General features: G+C 46.2%; 1 protein-coding gene across 2 annotated transcripts in view; it reads left to right on the forward strand.

Annotated features, from left to right (window-relative positions):
- LOC125024392 (rho GTPase-activating protein 21-like) overlaps positions 1-22,869 on the forward strand; it is a 78,309-nt gene that overhangs the window by 7,926 nt on the left and 47,514 nt on the right. Inside the window, exon 1 of one of the 2 annotated variants that reach the window (XM_047612126.1) lies at positions 2,345-3,199. The exons of the other annotated variant lie outside the window; for it this stretch is intronic. Coding sequence (XP_047468082.1) covers positions 3,116-3,199 — 84 coding nt within the window. The 5' untranslated portion in view covers positions 2,345-3,115. Of the gene's footprint in view, positions 1-2,344; positions 3,200-22,869 lie in introns of those variants that run through there. 2 annotated transcript variants of the gene reach the window in all.

Genomic DNA, 22,869 nt, shown 5'->3' on the forward strand with positions numbered 1-22,869 from the left:
CACATTATTTCCTGTTTGCATCAGCGGTGGAAATGAACAAGGGCGCGCTGATGAAGGAGTGATTTCATGAATGGATGGCAGAAAAGCCCGGAGAGTGGCAGAGCCGTCACGTTCCGGCGCGTTCGCGTTGCGGCGACGGACATAATGTGACATGTGAAATATCCCCGAAATGACCGCAACTGCTTAATTGTAGCCTCGCAGTTGTCGCTGGAAAAACCAGCTTGAGTGGAGTCAGCTAAGGAAAAGCCAAACGCTGTAAAACATGCTGAATCTGGGAAACCTAAAACACATTTCTTACACAGATTTGCGGTCACAAAACGAGGTTAAAAAATTGAGGTTATTTAGAGAGTTAATAAGTACGCTAACAAGCTAGTTGATAAAAAAAAATAAACAATCGAACCCAATGCCACACATTAATTGGTTCCAGCTTTACTTCTGCTCTTTTGAACTGATTTGAACTGTTGTTTTTTTGAAGCGTCCATAAAAAAAAAATAAAGCACATGCGCTCTGTGTTGTTTTTGAATGGGACGCTGTGTGAGGGCGACACCAGATCTATAACTCACAATCGATCGGATTATATTGGCTTCGCCTTGGGGGGGGCAGGGCACATGCCTGTACTCTTTACGGGACTATTCCTGGCTTATGATGAGAGGAGGAGGAGGTTAGGGGGGGTGGTGGTGTTTGTGCTGCATGACGTCACGGCTGTTTATTGTGTAGAGGTTATTCAGACAGCTGTGTCTTATTCAGTCAACATTATATGCTTCGAATACTCCCACAATGAGATAATTTGGACTGCAGTGACCTCTATAATTTCCACATAGCAGCGGCCGCCTGGCCTAGATGTATTGGGAGTCACGTATTGGTAGATGATTTGCTCGTGTTGATCCCTTTGACTCCCTAAGACATTTGTTTCGTTTTCCGGACAAGATGCCAAAACTGGGGCTTTGGACGGGTTTCATTTCGCCGAGAAATATGGCTGCATAGGGACAGCAGGACGTTTGGAAAGTGATGAATGAGAACGAGAACTTTTTCAGGACTTTGTGGTGTGCAGGCAGAGGTAGTCACCTCCCAGCCGGTCTGACGGCCGTGGGTGTTGTGGGTCAAGGGTTGCCGTGTCTGCTCGCTCTGAGACTTGGCTGACCTTTCTGACCAGACTGTGTACGTAGCCCGCTGACCTACCGCAGTCTGGCGTCGGCGCGATTACTCAAACTGTCTTTATTCTCCTTCTTAAAAAAAAAGAATGTTCACAACGACGGCACGTTACTTGCGCGAGGTCAGTGTCATGCCCCAGTACGAAACACATTTTGAAGGTTTGCACAACTTTTTGAAAGTCTGGAAAATGTATTAACAGTCTCAGCAAATAGTGTCCTTAGTGCGAAGTTTGACATTTGTTGTTTGTGCTCTCGTGGTGTGTCAGTTTGTTCTCCAGAAATCTTGAAATCTCGTCCCTTGACACCTCAGCGGATGTCCGTGCGTATCTTGTTTGAAATGCTTGAAACGGGTTGCGCTTGATCTGCTGGTTAACGCCGAGCTGACTTTCTGAGGGCAGCCGAGGACCAAGGCCAAGGCTGTGATGAGGCCAAAAACTTGCGTGAGGTTGCAGACAATTCGACGTGCTGAATCAGCTGAGGAGCTAACGAGGGCAGTCCGACTAGTTCCAACGGCCACAGGCGCTTACCGACGGCTTGACAGCCAAAGACTGAACGTGCACAAGATGTCCTACAGGATGCATCGCCTGTCTGTGAACGAAAAGCAGCTAGAGATCAGTAATGCTTATGACGAGTGGTTGACGCAGAAGTGACACGTAGGCATGATTAAAAATGTAGGACTATCTTTGACTCCACCTCGGGCTCCTCCGCGAGCTAATTAGCCACGGCGCGAGCTCAGTGCATCTCCCTGATGAAGCAGGCTTCGAACTGATGTCACAATCACAACCATCTGGGCGTCACACGGCATCAAAGGGTGGAAGCAACATAAACAGTCCCAGGCAACTATTTACTGGCATCCGATCCCTAATACCGTCTCCTCGCAAACTAAAATGATCCGCGGCGTCTTTTCATCATCCAGAAGCTTGATTTCCCTGACATCCCGCGGCGGGAGGAAGTCTTAAACCGTACGTTCATTCACTTGAAAGAGCCCACTTCCGACGTCTGACTCTCTGCGGCGGGGGGGGGGGGGTGGGGGGGGGGGGGGGGGGGGGGGGGGTGGGGGGTGGGGTGGGGGGGCTGCGGCACTCGTCTTAGCCTTTGTCAGGGAGTCTTCCTCCTGCAAAGTGGAGTGAAGTGTTTTTTTTTGCAGAGTAATGAAATACATAAACAGCGTCCCGCATTGCCGGCAAAGTGCAGGATCAGTCAGGTTTGGAGTTTAAGCCTGCGCAGTCCTCATCCCTGCACATCTTGAGGCAGTTCAAGCAATATCTTAAGGTGCAGATAAAGTCGACGACAGCGAGAGAGGAGAAGAACATAATCGGTCTGTCCCAGGTTACGTCCTGCACAGCGGCCTGATTCGTCTTGATTTAGAGCGAGTCTTGTGCTGCTCCGAGTCTCAGGCTGCCTCCGCCTGGTACCGTTGCAGAGACGAGCACAGGGAGGCACAGCCAGTCGGGACGGTCACAGGAACAGAGAGCGCATCCAGAAGAGAGTGGGCTACCGAAATGCAGAGAAAAAGTGCAGCCTGCTCCGTCGTCTTTTAGGCTCCTTCTTCTTCTTCTTCTTCACCGGTCATCCTGCATCGTAACCATGGCGATGCCTTTCCTGCACGTCGAAACCCCCCAGGTGGACTTTTTTGCATCGCACTGGTGATAACTCTTCTCTGCTGCTGCCCAAGTCTCAGGGGATTATCTTAGGACATCCGGATTTCTGAGTTTGTGTGCAGCGGCGCTCATTAGCATATTGTTAATGAAGCGATGGCCACAGCTGACAGGACACCTGCCGGGCTCGCAGATGGACACAGAGGTGCACGCTTTGCCTTCTGCTGACGGTTTTCCCTCTCCTCGCCTCCGCGCACTCCCCTCTCTCCGTCAAGGTGGCATCGAGGGGCGTCGCAGCCGGCAGGGTGCTCAGCAGGGTTCGGTACACACAGCTGAGGGGCCGGCGTTTGTATTACCTCTTTGAAAATGGCCCATCTCAAAGTTCTCGACTGTATGATTAACAACAACTGGAGCCTGATCTGTGATCTGTACTGCGCCTGGAACAATCAGGTTGGTCCTTTATGTTTTTGTCACCAATAAACATGTCGCCTTCCCCTTGTCGGGCATCAGCATCAGCATCAGCATCAGGTTTTGACACATTTTTTTTGACCTGTAGACTTTGGTCTCCTCTCGCCGCCATGTTTATGAGCTTCCCTTCCTCACTGTCCTCTCATGCTCTCAGGAGTTTTCCCGGAAAGGCATCCCTGACATGTTGGGTATTAATAGCTAGCATTCATTCAGAAGTGCAGTGTGGAACTGGAGACTGTGGAGTGCGTGGCATGTTGACCTCTGAGTGTCCCTGCTCTTGCAGACGTGAACAGACTTCAACTTGATTTTCAGAAAAGCAAGTCCCACCAATGCAGCTCTCTTGAAGTATGGTCACGCAGTAAATGGGAAACAGCGCATCCACAACTGGAGAAATTATTCATTCCATTTGCAGCAAATTTAGGACTCGCTCTTCACTTTTAACATGGAAGTTTGTCAAGTACAAAAGTGTAAAGGTCAAAGTTGTTCCATTTGCAGAGAATGATCTAAGTCCTCGCGTATGAATACGGACAGTCTCACTTTCATACAGCGCTCTTTGTCATGTCATCTACTTGGTGTCTCTATATGCACAGAAGTCAGCTTGGCACCCTTACAAACACTTCATATCGCTGACATGCCTTTTCAGCTTCACTCGCACAGGCAGCTCATTGTTTCGTGCAGTTTTCCCCTCTCCCCTTCTTCATTTTGCCATGGAATTCCTGATGCGTGGAGCAAAAGAAGCCTGGCCGTGTTGAGCAATGCGGCAGCTCTGCTCTCCGGCTTGCCCCTTCCCCTAATTTAATTTTAGCAGTGCTGAAAATTGTTTGCATCCCAGGCCGAACTGATAGGCCTCTGTTTCTGCTGTCCGAGGGCCCTGAACACGGCCTTTGTGTGCCAGTAGCACAGCACTAAGGCCTCATGAAATATTTACAGGCCGACACCTGGTGTGAGACTGGGAGAGAGGAACCGGGGAATCGACAACACTGCAACCAATAACTACGAGGTCCCCAGCTCTATTAATATGTTGGCCTGCCAAGAATATTTCATTCGTTGTTGTCTCATTTTTGACCTTCTGGTGAACAATAGCAATATAATCTAAGTTAAACAAGTACTCTGAAACAATGTGAAGCATATTACTCACTGGAGAGGTGGATGAATCATTCCAAATTGGCAGCAAGTCCACACTCTCGCCCTCTGCTGCTGCCTCCTAGTGTTATGTCTTGGGTTTCATTTGCCATTTTAAGCATGCGCCTTCAGGCGCTACAAGGATAACAACCATCTTCAACTTCACTTGCCTCGTTTTCAGCTTTTTGGATATACTTCCACACAAGGGAGTCGGGGTCAACCATTGTCTTTAACCTCATGAGGCCAACAACATTCACACCCTGTTCGTGTCTTGATTGGAAAGCTGTGTGTAGTCAAGACATTTGTAAATCCGTTTCTTAACGAACATTGTAAGTATATCCCTCTCTTTGACGGGGCAACTTTAAAATATTCGGTATCTGAAGAACTGGTTCTGAGGCCAGAATTACACCTGAAACTATCACGTATTCTTGTGGGATTCAATCACAAGTGTACAGCTGGCCACTTGTGATCGGATCACGTACAATACTCAAAAGGGAATGAGGCTGAAGTCTGCGTGCACAGTTGAGGAGGTGGCTCTTGAACGTGGTCGTATGTTGTCCAGACCATCTCCAGATGTGGTGCGTTCACACCTGTACTTTGAGTCCACTTGTGACAGGATCGCTCAGAACACATTTTAATGTGGATGTGGCCTACCTGGCACAGTCATAATGAACAATGAGTTGGTTTCAACAGTTTTTAACAATGAACATTTCATCATGTCAACATCAACAAGCACTGAAGCAGCAGTTATGCGGTGACTTGGTGACAGCGTTGCTAGCTACGTCGAGCAGCTTTTACCAGTCATAGTGTGAACGCAGCATAAGTGACCATTAGATTTCCCATTTGCATCGTTGTAGCATCGTCAGACCCATTATAAACAATCCAAAACTGTCTTTAGCAGAAGTACAGATGTCAACTCTTTGTTAAAATGCATTGCCTGCATTACCCATGATGCAGCTCGACCGCCAACCGTTCTGTCCCGATAGTGGATAATGTCACCCCAAGCTGTTAGCGTCACGCCAAGATGAATCGCCTCATTCAAGACTTCACATTATGCCTTTTAAAGCACACAATGCAAAGAAAAATTACAACAACAAACACTCGTAGATAGCATTTCTTTAAGTGTACCGTGTCACATCACTTTGTTCTGAGGAGAGCTTTTAACCCTGGGGTGTTAAACAGGAGAGTGTCTATGTCAGGGGGGCACGTCGTCACGACCCTGTCCTGTCAAAAACCTCAAAGACACCCGGGATTAATAATTCATAGATGAGGAAACCAATTATACAGGGCTATGCTCGCATCTGGGTGGGTGGGTGGGGGGGATCCCTGGGGACTCTAATTGGCCCACCTGCTCTCTGTCTCTGAAGGGTTGGCTGAGGTGGCTGGCTGGATGTAAGGGTGTGTGCACGTCCTCTCTCTTTGTTTGTTTGAGCTTTTTCGCGTTGGGGGATGACTTCCTCTCTGGTGCGTCGGTGGTGGGCATCTGATTATTGATGGACCACACCCAACACGGCGGGGAGGGCTTCCTGTGTGCTTCTCTTTGCCATGTTGGCTGCCAAAATGTGAAAATGATACGATAGACGTATAAGAATAAAGAATTTATTCCCTTGGTAGAATATTTTTCCACCAGTTTATTGAGTAATTGATCTATAAATGTCACAAAGCAGAGAAAGAGAGTCTAAACTACATGTACAAGCAGATTAATTGTCAGATGTTCGTCCAGTATTACAAATGAGAAAAATCTGAAACTAACTTTATAAGTCAGTAAATAAAAATGCCAACAACTACTGATGGACAACACAAAGTCTTTTCAGTGGATGGGGCATTTATAAAACTATTTTAACTACTTTTTAACATTTTATAGCCTTTTAATGAGCATTACATTCAGTTATAATGGGAATTAATTGTTTACTTTAGCCTAAAAACACAATTACACTGACATAAACTAGCATAGAAAGCCACTAGCAAACAGATTTTTTTTTGCCAGTGATTTGCGTCTCTAATTGTCTGGTCCTCTCTGTCCGTCCCTTTTTCTCTCTCTTCTTCCATCTCCATTTCTCCTTTGTGGGGAGGAATTCCAGGCTGTTGGCCCGCACAATTGCCCCGCCATTAGCATAAGAAAGCAGCCGAGGGGCAGTGAGATGAGGCGGGAAAAAAAGGGGGGGAGATGGGGAGGGTAATAAAACTTCCAAATCAGTCTCGAGCAGACACCACAACTTTAATCAGACTCGTGCTTGTACATGTGCCTGGGTGGCACGCATTTCTCCACTTTCCCTCTTTTAATCTTTGATGCTAAAAAAGAGCTGAGATGTTCCACACTTTCTGTCCCAGCGGTTTTAGTCATGGATATGTTCTGTCATGCTTGACAGTTTATGCATTTCACTCCTGTTAAATATTCAAATCGAGACGTCCAGATGTTGATGGAGATGTTTTACACACGTCTCATGCATGAAATGAAATCATTTTAAATTATTTTCCTCTGTGTCTTTAGATCTTAATGTCCTGCACAAATGTAAGAATGCTGTTTTAATAGGAGCGTGTCACTGTTGGTCATTTTCAGATGTTTCTTCCTCACTTGGTTCATTGTTGTCAGTTCGTGCTGTAAAACCTGAGCACGCTATTCAGAATGATTTCTGCTTTCATAGTGGGAGATATCCGATCTGTAGATGTAGGATCCGGTAACACAGAATCACCTGACAACACAACGACAACATGTCTTTGTGTTGTCAGGAGATACATGAAGTCCAGTGTCGTTGATCGACTGTACGTGTTATTCATGATGAGCTAGAACAAACCGAGAAACTCGTTGACATCACTAGTACACGTTTTCGTGGAACAGCTATTCATTGAGGCAACGACAAGGACACGGTCACATAGAACGAATAAACTAGACCTGATGACTCAAGGGAGGCCACCTCTCTGTGAGAGTTTTTAGCTGTTCCAGGCCTCCCAGCTAAGACTTATTTCTCTTCATGCAGGCGTAGAAAGATGTTCAAGCTGGTTGTTGGCTGCAGTCTTTTGTGGTGTATTCAGGTGCACGTTTGGACTTTTCAGTTTCAGTTTTCCCAGTCACAGCCTTAAGAGTGGATTTCAAGATATAGTTTGTGTAGGGGATGGCTTAATGTGGCAATGAAAAGTGTGAGTTTGGACGTACTCAGGCATGACACCATAAACTAAAGCCTCCCACTGAGACTTGTTAATGTTTACACACAGAGGCCAGTTTTAAACTCTCTGACAAAGATTATCATCAGACACCAGAACCCCTGACTTGCGCTTCTCAGCGCTGTGATAGGATCTTATTACAAACAGCACGTTTAGGGTTCAGCTGAGTTGTACTCCAGGTTGTAATTTTTACTCTCGTACTAAAGCGGCTCACGTTTAATAACAGCCAGAATAAGGTGCGCTTCTCGAGGCGTTTCCGTGTCACCGCCGCTTCCTGCTCGACCGCTTATGGTCGCGAATTTGAGCCGAACTGTAGTCGCCTGCTTGTTGTAGTGCAAAGAGGCGTGAACAGAATGCTGATTCACCTCATCCTGCCACAGTAACCCCTCTCTCCCCCTCCCCACGCAGCCACATAATCCCAGCAGCATATGTGCACAGTGCTGCAAGCAAACATACAGCGATGCCATTTGCAGAATTACATAGATGCAGATGCTTAGAGTGTAACCTTGGCAACACAAAAAAGCCTTTGTCTTCTTATTTTTTATTTTTTTTAAATGGTGCCATTCTCTTAAACCGGAGCAGGGGGAGACGTGAATAAGAAGTAGCTGGATGCTGCTGAGTCTCCTTGGCCTGGATGGTGAAAAACTGCCTTGGAAAAGATGCAGCTCTCTTTGGTGCAATGCAGACGGAGCTGGGAGGAGCCTGGCCAGTGGGTGGAGCTGTATGAGCGTGTGTGTGTGTGTGTGTGTGTGTGTGTGTGTGTGTGTGTGTGTGTGTGTGTGTGTGTGTTTGTTGGAAGGTGTTTTGTTTTCATGTATAAGTGCATACTGCCCCTTTTTGCCCGACTCCCCTCCTCTGGGTCTCTTCTGAGGCGATGTTGTAAATATCCGGCGCAGTGGAAGAGAATGGGGTTGCTATGGTGATTTAGTGTGTGTGTGTGTGTGTGTTTGTTTCATTTGCCGTCCTCGTGCACAATGCATTTAAACTCGATCAGCCTACTAAGAGCAGTTACGTCATGCAAGACTGTCAGAGGGTGGAGCAGAGGGGGAGTGAGTAATCCCTCCGCAGAGCCCTGACAGAGAATCCATAGATCACTGGTGTGTGTCGGTCACTCTTTCCCTAATCTTAACCTGCTATCGGAGGACGTCACATGTCCTTCGCAATCCGCTCTAACGGAGGTAGATGGATCAATAACTGCCGGAGAATAGTCAAAAAAAAATCCTGCAGAAAAACGCCACTGTGTCCTTCCCCTGTTGTTCCAGCTCCTCCATAAAAACGGTGAGCGCGGCATATTTTCCCGTTCACCCAACGCAGCCCCGAGGCGCCGCAGTGAAAGAGGCGCTAATTGGCTTCCTGTCCAGTGCCAGGGCACGTGATTGGCCCGGGCGGCACAGACGGTACGGGCTTCGCAGTGATAACGATGCCCTCTGTCCGCTATCAGTCAGCGTGCGAGCGCCGCTTTGTTCCGATGCTGATGAGGCATTAGCATTCAGAGCGGCTACGCTCGTCCGATGGCGCGACAGACACAACCTGAGCCCTGATTTATTAATCATCTGTGATGAATTGCAATCAAAACCAATGTGACGCTTTCGCAGGGGAGGTTGTAAGAAAAGGAGGTGTCAAAATTTGCTGTTTTTGCCAATACATCTCTGTCCGACCATGGAAGTCTATTCCACTGCCGTTGTCTGTCTTTATAACACAATTGTCATCCATCTGTTTTCCTTTTGGATGTTATTTCTCTAAAGGGGCCTGCGCATGCCAGAGAGAGTGGCTGACTGTTTACTGTGGTGACAGAGAATTAAGTGGACACTCCCTCTCGGTGACACGGGGCCCACAGATAATTAGAAAACTGTCTGATGGAGGCAGACAAAAGAAATAAAGTGAAAGAGACTGAAGACTGGGATCCTGAAGGGTTGAAAGTGTTTTGAGAGGGGACAAGAAAAAGAGAGAAAGTGGAAGAGATGAGGAGCATGAGGCTTTTATTGTTTCCAGCTGGGTCCGGGTGTGGCCATCAGTGCCCGGAGACCTGCTGTGTTCAATTCTGGGTCCTCGTCCACAGTTTCTGACCCATCTGCCAAACGGCTTCTCTGTGTGTTGTTTTGTTTCCGCATATGGTCCTGCACGCGTTCGTCCTACTGGCGATTTAATTGTGTTGATAATCTCCAGTTAAAATAGTTGGATATTTGGCATTTCTGTGCAGGTTGCGAGCACAGAGCTGTAGCGCTTGGCTGCAGCATACACATCAGCTGCTATGGGAATCAAACTGGCGCCGTTTCCTTCACAGGATGATCTACTTAAACATTAGGAAGCCCAGCAAGTGGAATATGCGTTTCCAGGCTGTAAAATGAACTGGACGTGGCTCTGACTACCCGCGGTTTGTGACATGTTTTATTGTTTGTCGAGGGTCAGTTGAGGTTGAGTGAAAAGGGTGTAACTGTGTCAGCATTTCCTGTTCTGTCAGGATGCCTTTAACTCATGTTGTCAACAGAAAGAGAGAAACGAAGTGAAGTGAAAAGTCAAGTCATTCTGTGTGATTATATTTGCAAAAATGCAAAGAGTACCTTCACCTTTTTGTGTACACCGGTAAGCCATTACCAACATTATTTGGTTCAGAGCATCCCCAAAACTGCAGCTTCTGCGGTGCTTTCAAGTGATCCAAGGAAAGAAAAAAATCAAAGAATGACAGAAATATGGGCAGCCAAGACTAGGGATGGGTACTCAGTGGGACCAGTGCTGAAGCAAATGGTAGTAACCAGACCGAAAAGCAACATCTATTGCGGTGCCCCCTTTCTGTGCCACTGAATTTTTAATTATTACTGTTGCTGTGCGGATGCTACGCGTGACGTCACGTCAGGTTTTCACCTCCGGACGGAAATGAACCTTCAAAATACCTAAGGGGAAACGGTACAAAATTTAGCTGCACTTCACCTCAGAATATGCAGACTCGGCAACCTGCAACAAGTGCTCGAAAATACCGGTATCGAATAGAACCTTACTGATACACAGCCCAAGCAAAGATTCATTGATGTACATGTGTGATAGAAAGCTGTCAGAACATACACTACATTTGTTTTGTATGAGTCTGTGTAGCTGCAAACCACTGAGGGTATCCATGCAGAGCTTGTCCGCTGCTGAAAGCTCCTACAACGGACTAGTGAGCATCAGAACTGGACCACAAAACAATGGATTCTGCTTTTCTTTGAAACATATATATGACTGGGTGGGGAGCACATGGCATTGCAAAACAAGGACCACCCCCTTGCTGTTGCTATGGGGGAGCACTTGGTCGGCAACGATGTTCCGGTGGTGGCATATATAGGTACGTCCATGTAAATGCCAGGACCTGGGCTTCCCCAGTAAAAACATCACATTGTAATGAGATCAGTGTTTGTTCTCCGGTTAGTAGTTGTAATGTTTTGACTGATCGGTGTACTTGCATGAAGACAAAATCCCTGTTGCACCACAGTTTTGAGTACAATTTAACACCGTGCACAAATAGGATGGAAAAATTAACAAAGCTGTCCAGTGCAGCCAAACATCCAAGCAGTTACGGGAAGAAAACAGGCAGCCAGATGGACTGAGAAAGGGCTCCATTAGCGAGAGCATGGCTTGAATTGGCTTTTATTAGCCAAACTAAATTACAAAGCATGGATTCAATTACACATTGCTACGCTTACAAGAGTTGCCTTTGTGATCACGTTGATGGATAGGCTGTGACAAAGGGAAGTGGGGTGGTAAGTTCAGTTGCTCCGTCCAGGATTTAGCTTTAGCATGCATGAAAGATAATGAAAGTGTCGCTGACAGGAATGCGGCCACAAAAACACCGCTTTAAAACCAAAGTATCCGGCCCTTCGCCGCACAATCCTCCCCTGGCAGCCTTTTTGGTGCAGACGTCGGCCGCGTGGTTTCTCTTCTCTCTCATCGCTTCATTATTCAATTAAGCAGTAAAACACATGTTAAGCTTAACATTAACCGCACGGAGGATCCCCTGTTGGGGCTCGAGCTGTAAAGTTCGGGTCTTGTATCATGCTCCACCGGCGGAGATGAGACATCTCGGCCTGGTTTCCATTTGGACCTTGGTAGACCGGGGTGATGCTGCGCGACGGGTGCAGCTAGTAAATACTTATGGTTTGGAGGGTGCGACTGCGGAAAACCAGGTTGCCAGGTCCGATGTGGATAAGCAGCAGATTGGTTGGGAAAGGACAGACGGAGCTGGGAGAGAGATTTCAGCCTAAGTGGAGGAGACTCCTTTTGGTTTCTGCTGGTTGTGATTACCGAAGGGGCTCATGAGTATAATCCTGCAAGCGCTGTTGTGTGGAGGCTAATGGGGTCGAGGAACAGTAGGTCCCAGGGCTGTAATTCAGGTGCGGAGATGCTCCCTTTCAGCCAAGCCATCATTCCCAGTGGGGGCATCCGTCAACGTAGCCCAAGGCCCTTTCTTCTCCGATTTGATTGATCGCTGACGACTGGCGCTAATGGACACGTGGCTGCGTACGCACATGTGATTCAAACACGCAAACAGAGCACGCAGAGTGTCGCATGCACATTGCAGAAATTTACACACCTCTCGGACACACTTTCTCTGGGCCTTTCCACGGCCTCCGCATTCCTCTGGTCGTATCTCACCGACGGCCCCAACTGCTTTTAATCAGCTGGGTCACGAGGCTCTCCAGATGGGCCTCAGCGTTGGGTGGGACTGCCTCGGACGTGGTGAAGGAGGAGGAGGGAGCTTGAGCTCGTAATAGTCAACATATTTGTGCCCCCTCTCCTCGCTCCTCAACATCCCCTCCCGTCTGTATTGCGTCACCCTCCTCGGAGACCTGTGTTGGACAGCATGCGCTACACTGGCCCTCTCGTACTCGGCGCATGTATTTCTTAGGCTCCTGATTTTTCCAGCGTTTTTTACTGCTGAACATTTTCCATCGCCAGGCTGCATGCTCAGAGTGTTTTTGAAAGGAGCACTGTGTGCTTTTGGAGCGCATCACCTCTAGATGTGCTTTTATAGCCATGAGAAAAGATGTAGGTGGACATTGGGATTTAGTATTTTTTTCCCCGAGATGGGCCGTAACATATGAGTTCACCGAGTACAGAATGTCTTGATCTTGAAAACAAGATATGGGCTGAATGTCTAGATTCTAATTAAGTACGTGGACGCCCAATCAGTGCAAAAATACAGCTTTGTGTACTGTTGGGCATCGCCGTGAACGGCCTGTCTGGTTAATACTGGGAAAGAGAAAGAAGTGGTGTGAGAGGACGGAGATTCTGCAAAGAAAAGACCAGCCAGTCAAAACATCAGCAGCCAAACGCTAGACTCTGATGGCAAGGGTTCTGCTGGCAGGTGTAATATTCTGCATGTATAAACAGGCTGAGTAATTCAATCCCTTCAGTTGTTTAACCACCACAATAGCTGGTCTTTGTCAGCATATCATTATGCAGTTCCGAGCTTTGATTCACACCCCTTTCAGTCTTGCTTTGACAGTGTTTACGACTGTTACCTGGATACTGTAGTGTAGTCCCCTCATCGCCTCACCGTCCTCACCGTTGAGGTCTCGCGTTACAAAGACTGACATCGCCTCGCTCTGTCGGACTAATGCTCTCAGGGTGCGCACACCGGGTGAAGGTCACATCACATCCACGCCGCAGGAAATGTCTGGGATAGTCCCGCAGGTTGTCCCTCAAAGCTAGTCCCCAGCACAGATTGGACAGATTTATATTTTACAAAATGTATGACGCTGGAGCTAAGTAGCTGAAAAAGTAGCTTTAAGATCAGGGGAGCTTGAATGTTTAAGATGCTCGTCTTTACTGGAGACTGTCCATTCAAGAAGAATAAAGAGTTGCAATTGCAGGACTATTGCTGCCTACAAATGGAACACGTATGCTTGTGTTTTTTACGACATTGGAAGTTGTGTACACAAAAACCTTTTCCGTTCAAGTGATTACGTCATGCATATGTTGGAAGAACATCCCTGCTAGGCAACTGTTAGAATCCAGATGTCTAGCAAGGTAACGGCTGTCTGACTAAACGTAAGAAATGCAAAGGCAAATGAAAGGATGAGGCCGCTGGAAATATCAAAACTTTCCTCAGATACTTTATGAAATTACAAAACAAAACCTCTAAATTACCATTTGTTGAAGCACGTCATGATTCATGGACTGGCAAGAAAAGTTTCGGGTATACCCTTGAACACGATCCACGGTAAACACAACCTCCTTTCCGCTCTTGCCCCAACCTGTACCTAACCAAACCTTAACCACAGCATTGTCATCACAAAATGGTAGGATAATGCGCTGCTGATCCTTGTTGCCTTTTGGCGCTCTGGTTGCCTCCCTCTGTGGCCTGTGCAGCTCGTTCACTGCAGCGAAAGCCTCGGGCGGCAGAGCAGAGTCACTCCACTCTATTCCTGACTCGACGGTGGAACATTCCTGTCAATGGGATTGACTGAGTGTGGTTTGCTCAGTTTAGCAGCTAATCTCATCTCTGTTAAAAGGATTAGAGTGGTTGCGGCTATAGGGTAGATGCTGGGCATCCGTCGGACGTCGCTGCTGTTGCTTAAAGTTGTCTGTGAGCGCATGGGTGCGAGGATCGTCGCATGCAGTCTCGGCCGCTGATCTGTGCCAGCTCGGACTGGCAAGTTGCTAAAACTAATGAGCTCTGGATTTATATAAACCCCTACTACTTTATCTGTCTGTACCTGTACACTTTCACCTTGATGGTTATTTAGTCATGACTTGTTGTCTTGAGGCCTTCTTAGTGATGTCCACGTCAAAGATGATCAACGTGCTGTTGTTAGCATGTTTGATATCTTGTTGAACGTTTCGAATAAGCGAGAGAACCCATTTCTGATTGACAGATTCATTGCTTTTTGCCCAAGAAGTAGCAGAAACAGCAGCGGTCTGAGCCTGGTCTGAGTCAAGACGACTTCATCCGTCTGTGTTTACGTACGAGCTAAGTGTCTCGCCTGGTGCTCCTCGCATGTTAACCCTTAACCTTTAGCCCTGAACTTGAAACCTGATTCCATTTTCCATCGTGGTAAAAAAGTGTGTTTGTTAGTGTGTTTGCGTGCACATGCGTGTCAGTGTCGCCCACCGCTGTTTGCCCGTTTAATCGCATCATCCGTGGGAGTCTTCTCCGTCCCCGGTATAAATCATTCAGTCCTCAGCCAGCAGATTAGAATCAGATTTAATGCTTAATCAGTTGCTCCAGCTCAGTGCCGCCACCGTCGCTGACTTCTTCTCCTGCACTGCGCACCCCCCTCCTCCCAGCCATATGAGCAAGTGGAAGTCAGTGGGGTTTTGCTGGTGAAGCCATCTGGCCCTCAATCTGGGCTTGCGGCGGCACCAGCAGCCCTTTCTCTTTCCCTTTTACAGCAACACATAAGCTCACACATAAGTGCTTCATCCCAAACAATAGATGCTGACTCAGAATTTTTGCATCTCTTTTTCAAATTATTTAATTTTCTGAGCAGTAATTTTATGTTCTCCTTACACGAGTCCTCCCTCATACGTGTCCATTAGATATAATTAATATACAGTTGTTTTAAGCTTATAAAATGCAGCTCTACTTCTGCAAGCAGTTGGATGAGTATGTAATAATAAGTAACTCTGACTGCTGCGAGCAGAGATTCCTTTCAAGGGAGAAGAAGGGGAAGGGAAATATAATTAGAACAGAGAATTGTAACATTTCTCTTGCGGGCCTGAAGTGGTCGTAAATATTCAAGATATTGATGCAAGGAAATAAACACAGTAAACACAGCTGAGGTAATGATGCTCACTAACGAAGTCACGGAGTTTTATGGCCACAAATCTGCGCTCGGCATGCAAATATAACGACGAGCCGGGGACATCATGGAAATACTAGACAGAAAGGTCTGATTCATGTGACGCGTGATGTTTTAAAGAAGGTGTTTTCCATGTGCGGTTCCGCCTGTTTTACTGTCCAGTGTCTGATGTGATGGTGCGGTATCATGAAATTCTCATATGCAAATCTTTTTGTAGCTTCCCTTTGAGAGTCGGAGTGATGTGATATGATAAGAGAGCGTTGATCAGTTAAATGTAAATGTGGCCATTTCCTGTTCCTGCTCTAAAATGTCATGTGAGCATAGTTCCTCTCGCTCTGTTTCTGCCTGATAGACTTAGACAGACTTTAATGATCCACTAGGGAAATTACTTGGTCACAGTGGCTTAGTTGCGCATAAAAGAACCACTCTTAAAAAAACCACAAAAGAAAGATAAATGATGTCAAAATGAGTGTTTGTCTGAATCCTGGCCGGTTCGTTTGAGGGTGTGTGTGACGGTAAAACTAATTGGAAAGCTCATCGTCACGTGGCTTCTCGTCAGGGTTCCTCACCAGTCACCGTGGGCTCATTTCGTCCAGATTGAGAGCAGGTACAGACGGACAAGCGCGACGTAGAGCGGTGATTCCTCAGCCCCGTGGCTTCGGGGTCTCAGCTCCCCCCAGCCCCCCACCCCTGGACAAACACAGGAGGAAAACATTCCAGTGAATAATGGCTGAGCTGCTCCACACCGCGGGGAGAGAGGTTGAGAGCTAAATAGTCTTTTCTTCAGCTCATCTGGCCCAAGTCCTTGTTACGTAACTGGGTTTTGTTGGACAGACTCGGGGAGCAGAATGGAACCGGCCTCAGGAAAAGCAGAAGCTGTTGGTAACTGTAAAGAGCCTGTGATGTTGAGAGGAGGTGCTGTTTGGGTAAACACTCTACAAACGAACGAATGCTTTAATTTTATTCTGATTGAAAGGAGGCAGACCTCTCGACTCACAGGCATCAAATATCATCAGTCCGTCCACCACTGAGTGACGTTAGCATCCAGCTGAAAGACGACATTCTTCTCCACTCAGCTAATACAGGGCATTTTTGTCCGGTCACACCTGCCCCGCCCTCAGTAAATCCCACGTCTGTCTCTGCGTCTGCAGCAAGTCACACGAACTCTCTTGAACCCCGCCCTGGACTGCAGCCCTGGCCGACTGTCCGTCATCTCTTGGGGCTCTTTAGTTTATCTGGAATCTCTTATTTCACCCTGAATTCATGGCCTTATCTCATCCGTGACTCTCGTGGCTCCATCTTCTTCTTAAGGCGCTAACCCGCCACCATTCTGCTTCCGTCGCGTCCCATCTTTACTCGCAACCCCTGTTACCTGTCACCCCACGCCGACTTTAAGCGCGAGGCAGCTCAGACGAGATATTAAAAAAAAAATCCGATTGCAGGCGTGCTGATGCGCAGAATTACTCCCGACATAAATCAGACCTGCGTCTCATTCTGCCAGATGAGCTAAGAAGGAATGCTTTTCCCTGCAGCAACACGAAAGCAGCTGACATGTCAATATATTTTTCCCCATAGGGTTGAAATTCTCGTCAGCCGCATTTTTTTTTTTTTTTTTTTCAACTCGCCACATCACATCTGCAAGGGTTTTTTTTTTTTTTAAATCTTTTCTTCAGTGTCACTGACTCATGTTCTGTGTCGGAGCTTAACCATGCAACAACCGTGGTTTTCGCGGAGACCTTTCAATCAGACGCCAGCATGATGTCACCGAGTGAGTTTCTGGGCGTGCACGTCTTAATTGATGAAGCCTCTGCGGCTAAACTCAGAAGGTTTGACGAAGTGCAGCGAAGGGCGCCGGGGGGAGAAAAAGGAGGGGGGGGTTCAGAGGACACACCCATTGGCAGAAAATTGAAGGGATAAAAGGAAGTGGAGAAGTCGTTTTGTGTACACACGGAAAGCACCATGGTGTTTTCCAAGGTCCATCATCCCGCTCCGAGACACAGCGCACGTCCACACTGACTCAGAGTGTGCACATTTTCTCAAGCTCTTTCTCTCTGTTTCTGTTTCTCTCATTTTCTCCATCACCCTCCCTCTCTTTGCTGGGTCATAATAGCGTTGTAATTTACAGCTCTTGGTCAGCCCGGGGCTCTGATTGTGTGCTGTTTGAAGGGCGTGTACCTCAGCCCTCATCAGCGTTGGCTCCGGAGCAGAGTGCCTCTCTTCATAACCAATACCAGATCTGTCCCATACCGAATCTGTTACAGTCCACTGGATGCCTCTGCAGCCACGCAGTTGGTGTTGCAGATAAAAATATGTCTTATTTATCATTTTTTGCGAATTAAAAAGCGACTACAACAAAACTCGTCAATGTTTTGTTAGGAGGACTTGTTATCTGTAAGTTGAATTATTATTTTCATTATTAAGTAGGGGTTCGATCTGTTTATCTAACGATTAATCTGTTAGTAACCCTTACTTTTACCTAATGAAACTATCCAATAAAAGTTAAAATTGTTTCTGATCCTCAACCAGCAATCAGATAAAAAGTTTTGTAAAAGTCCAAACATGGACTCTTCTTTCTTTCTCGTTGTTTTTCTGTGCTTCAGTGGTTCTGTTTGTTCAGTTTTACAAAACTTTCTGGGTCTTTTCACGTTTGGTTTTGGGCATTTTTTTTTTTTTTTTGGTCACATCTGGCCATAGTTGAGGATGGACAATTGTATTCCATTCATATCAACATTGTTACATAATTCACGGCATCTGGGCTGTTGACAAGTCGTTTGCAGCATCTGATGCTCAGATTTAGTCATTTATTGGAAGCGGTAGCAACCACTGTTGAGGATAGACTCATATTAAACATTGTGACGCCGCACACCATATAAATCAGTGTATTTACATAAGCAGCGTCGTTTATGACGTTGACGAGTCTTTACAGTCTAAAGGGAAACCTTCCAAAACAATTACGTTCAATTCATAACAGACAGAGGCACTGTGAACCTGGAACCATTAGCAACAAACTGCTTCTACGCTCGCCTTTAAAAATCATATTTGTCTACGTTTAGAAGAAAAAGTCACGTTACAGATTGTAAAGCCTGAGAAGTGTTGACTTGGCGGTGTAAAGCTGTGTGCCAGCCATTTGTCACGCATGTAATAATTACAATCAAGACAATAACAGCCCTGCAGTGTGCTGCAGCTGCTGCACGTGAGAGGAACAAACACGAGAGTTTGCCAGACGTCGCTTACGAAGATGAATATTTCATGTTCCATTACATAGCAAGACTTATTTTTAGACGTTGGTAGCATCTCTCCCGTCCCTTATGAATTTTAAATGGCAGTTTTAAATATTTCACCAGTCGACCAGAATAGCTGAGCTGGAGATGACACGATGTTTGGTTGTTCCTGGGTGGGTGCAGTCATAGGCGTTGGCTCCTGTTGTGGCTCTGGTTTGGTTTTCGTGATTGGTTATTGAGTGGGTGACTTGTTTACTTTGTGTGACTAATGTGATTAGTGACATTTACTCACCCCGTTTCACTTATTTCTGTCTCTTTTCATTGTAAAATAAAATCTGAGAAATGGGAAATCACGCTGCTTGATAAATGACAGGGTGACGCACTTGTGTCACTGGTAGTTCAGCTTTTTTGAGTGATTGTTTAGCTGCAAATTAAATCTGAAGTCTGAAGGGAACTAGTAGATTTAAAGTAAAAATTTCAAGCACAAATGCCAGATAATCTTTGGTAGGGCAATAATTTTTGGTTCCATCACAGCTGAAATGTAAGTATATACGATTTGAAGGCATTTGTAGAAATTAATTTGGCTATTTTCTAATATCCAAACAAAGAAATGAATAGTTTGCGAGCCAGTAAATCAAAATAAACTTTAATCACAGTCCCAGTTATGATTTACTTAGAAGTGAAATAGGATCATAAAATCCCTATAATCTCATTTGAGCAATAATCCTGTTCTGAAAGGGCGATAAGTACAGCATCCTACTCACGTACTCAGTTACTTGTCAGCCTGAGTTAATCCCATATGTTTTACGTCTCAATCGGACACCACATGTTGAACCGTGGAGACAGCCAGGACTAATCTACCCTCGCTGGGATGAGTCAACTTTTAACAGAAAAGGTTTAACAATGACGATCCCCATAGAGTTGCATGTGTCTACTCTCCCTCTGTGTCACCCGTTACACTGTAGTTATGTATCCGTCAGGCATGCGTCTGGAATGAGAGGACCCTCCCTTCGAGTGTATACCAGACCAACCTCAAACCTCAGCTATGGGAATTCCAAGATCAGCTTACACCGCTGCTATATGGGCTCTTTATGAAGCCCAGGGTCGCCAACGGCAGAGACACCTCTTCTTAAAGGGTCCTTTCAGATGTCTGGAAAGCCGAGGTTTACATTCGGGGTGGACTGGTTGGTCTGTGCGCCTTATTCTTACATCTTCGCAGCCTAGGGGTCTGATTGATGACGTCCACGCCAAGTTTCCAGATGCGGGTGGTTCGCGGCGCTCTGGATGAATAGGGGTGCCCATCTAAAGCTTCAACGGACCCTACAGAGCTACGTTGACTCACAAATCCTCCGTCTGACACGTTAAACCCAACCCTTTCACACCAGACTGCTCCCACAGTTGAACCCTGGTCATTCATGCAAAGCCTCCAACTGCTGTAGTGTGGCTCAGACGTCTGCCTGGCCAGACGTCTGCCCTCAAATATTGAACTGTGAACATATTTCTTAGGTATTACGGTATTCAGTTTTCAAGTTGGCAATTGATCCTGATGTAGAGAAAAGAAATAGATCTTAGAAGTTAAACAGTTTCAAAAGAGACGTGTTGTAGGTCAATGCCATCATCTCCCTCACTGCAGAAACATCAAATATATTTATTATGGAGTCCACACAATGCTATTTGTACAATCGTGATTAATAGTGGACGCTACGGTGCTTACGCTGGAGAGAGAACAAGTGCAATATTATGTGAAATATTTCCAGGAATAAACAGAAGATTAGAATAAAAGAGGTAGACTGCAATCAGTCCCTAAATCTCTTTGTCTGGTAGTTATTAGGGATGAAAGGAGCGGTTATTTACAATCAATGAATGAATTTAGCCTTCTTTGCTTCAATCCATCCATCTTTCAGTCAGTTAAATAGTAATAAAATGACAAATACTTGTTTTGTGACCGTATAGAGAAGTGGAAAATGGAAGAGGCGATGCAACGGGGGAGGCCATGAAACTCCATGAGTTGTATGAATCATAGGCAACAAACAGGGTGGATAAGTACCAAGTTGAACTTTGAGAGAACAACCGATGACAGATACTGTTGATTTTGGTTCCTACGACTAAACTCGCCATGCTGATAGCAGGCTTGGAACGTTGGGTGGATCCAACGAGAGAACTAGCAGTATTTTTTTGTTTTTCTATTGTTTTACTTGGAAACATTTGGGCCGGGAAATTTATAACTGGATTCGGAAGGCAACCGGAGACTGACAAGATAATGCATGCTGACCCAATGAGACCGACCTCACATCACTGTGTCAGCCTGACAGGAGGATAGTTGTGTCTTCATTAGTGCCTTCTGATGATCTGGTGCTCTTTGTCATTCCACCTCTCCTGAGCCATATGGTTTGTCCCTGAGGAAAACTACCCGAGTGACGAGGAGAAAAAAAAAAACAGCAGTAATTAAAGGCCGACAGTGTTTTTTTTTTGGTTCAAGAGGTGCGGGTAGGGCTGTCATCAGAAACATATTTGCTGCTTTTCTTGCGCTGTGAGAGCAGCTGCTAAGGAGTGAATGTGCACGCTACTGAATGCTTGATTGGCAGAGGCATTTATCTGAAGGTGTCTAGGGACCTCTGGAGACAATTGTCCAGATCAGGGGTTCCTTCACCAGGGAGCTCGCTAATGCACCGAGCTCATGCAAACCCCCCCGCCTCCCCCTCTCCCTCTCCCTCTCCTGGGCCGAGGCTTTTGTCTTCACCCGTTCAGTTTTTGGGTGAGTGTCCAACCCACACTCCCCTCCACTGCAGCCTCAGCTCCGTCCTGAAGGAAATCCCCTGAATTTTTTCTCTCCTGGAAGTTTGAAGCTGTCATGCTATTTTCCTCTGCTGCACACAGATGGTCTCCATAGCAAACTGGGAATTTTGATTGTTGGTTTTTTTGGCCAGTGGAAGAAAACCAGTGCGCTGGTTCGCAAATACATCATGGGCATGACTCGCAACGGAGTTAAACTGGTAGTTATTATGTCACAACTTAGGTCTGATTTGGTTACTTCTTAAAATGAAAAGCGAGCCGGTGCCAGCTTTCGTCCTCACAACCAAAGCATGCATGGGAAAAGGCAGCTGTTGTATTGTTTCGTGGATTTGAATCTTTGAGACGTTTTGTAGCTTGAAAATTAAATTCAAATGTGTGTGCAGTCACAGCCGCTCTACATCCTACATATTTCAAAGGTTGTGGCTGCGCTCTGTTTTCTCCAGTGAAAATGTACACCAACATCTATTGGAAGCACTTCGTTCTGTTAATGATTTGGTTTATATGACAAAACTGGCTCCTAAGTCCTCGAGATGACTTGTCCAGACTGCTTGTTTTTGGGTTATTGGGGACCACCAATATGTTAAGTTTCCTATCATATAAGATAGAGAAACGCATCAAATAGTAATATTTAAGGTGTGGAGATTATTGAATATTTAGTTTAGTTTTGATTGGAAACTTTAGCAGGATAGAGAGGATGCACAATTAAGTGACAGCTTTTGTGGTAAAAACCGCACAACCTCATGTTTCAATCTGTAAACATCAAATGTTTCTATAGTAATAATGTAATAATTTTGTTAACTTACTGGTTTGACAGATTACTCTTTGTCTTAAAGGTATGAACAAACTGAAATCAAACAACTACCTCCAACACAGACTCTGACGTTGCTTAACGTTGACTGTGTCCGAACCAACATTTTGCACTTGAACACACCACAAGTGTTAAACATTTCCACCCTGCCCGTTTCAGATTTTTGTACTTTCTTCCCTGTTTATAATATTTCCGACTGCAAACTGCTCCTGGCTTTTTCCTCTTTCACAGTTTCTTCCCCTTCCCTTCCCTCCTCCCTGTTGATTCACAGACCAGAGTGCAGTAAAATTATATTACAGGTCCTCATACACAATAACTGACTCGCGCATCGCCTCTTACTCACTCACTTATCTGAGCCTAAAACAAGATTAGTCTGCCATGGGATCTTCCTGGTCAGCTACTACAGTCTGTAGCGTCCCCACAGTAGTCGATCACCGGGTTCGTAACCCCCCTGCGGGCTGTATGAAGACGGGCTTTATGGGTGTGCAGCAGTGTGGGCGAACAGTGAGAGCAGTCTGTCCCCTGGCCCTCATTAGCCAGTCCTTTGTTACAGTAAGCCATACCTCGCGGAGCCCAGATGCAGCATGTCCAGATTAGATCTTACACCCGCCAGGAGTCCTGAAAAGCCTCCCCTGAATCGAGCCTAATCCTCCTGCAAGACTTTCTCTTTTCTTCTTGCTCTCGGCACCACACACAGACGCACAAAAAAACACACATTCACAGCCGTGGATACACAGAGTCGGTCACACACGAGCACCAATCGGAGAC

Source organism: Mugil cephalus, chromosome 18 (assembly GCF_022458985.1).
Source record: "Mugil cephalus isolate CIBA_MC_2020 chromosome 18, CIBA_Mcephalus_1.1, whole genome shotgun sequence".
Lineage (NCBI taxonomy): Eukaryota > Metazoa > Chordata > Actinopteri > Mugiliformes > Mugilidae > Mugil > Mugil cephalus.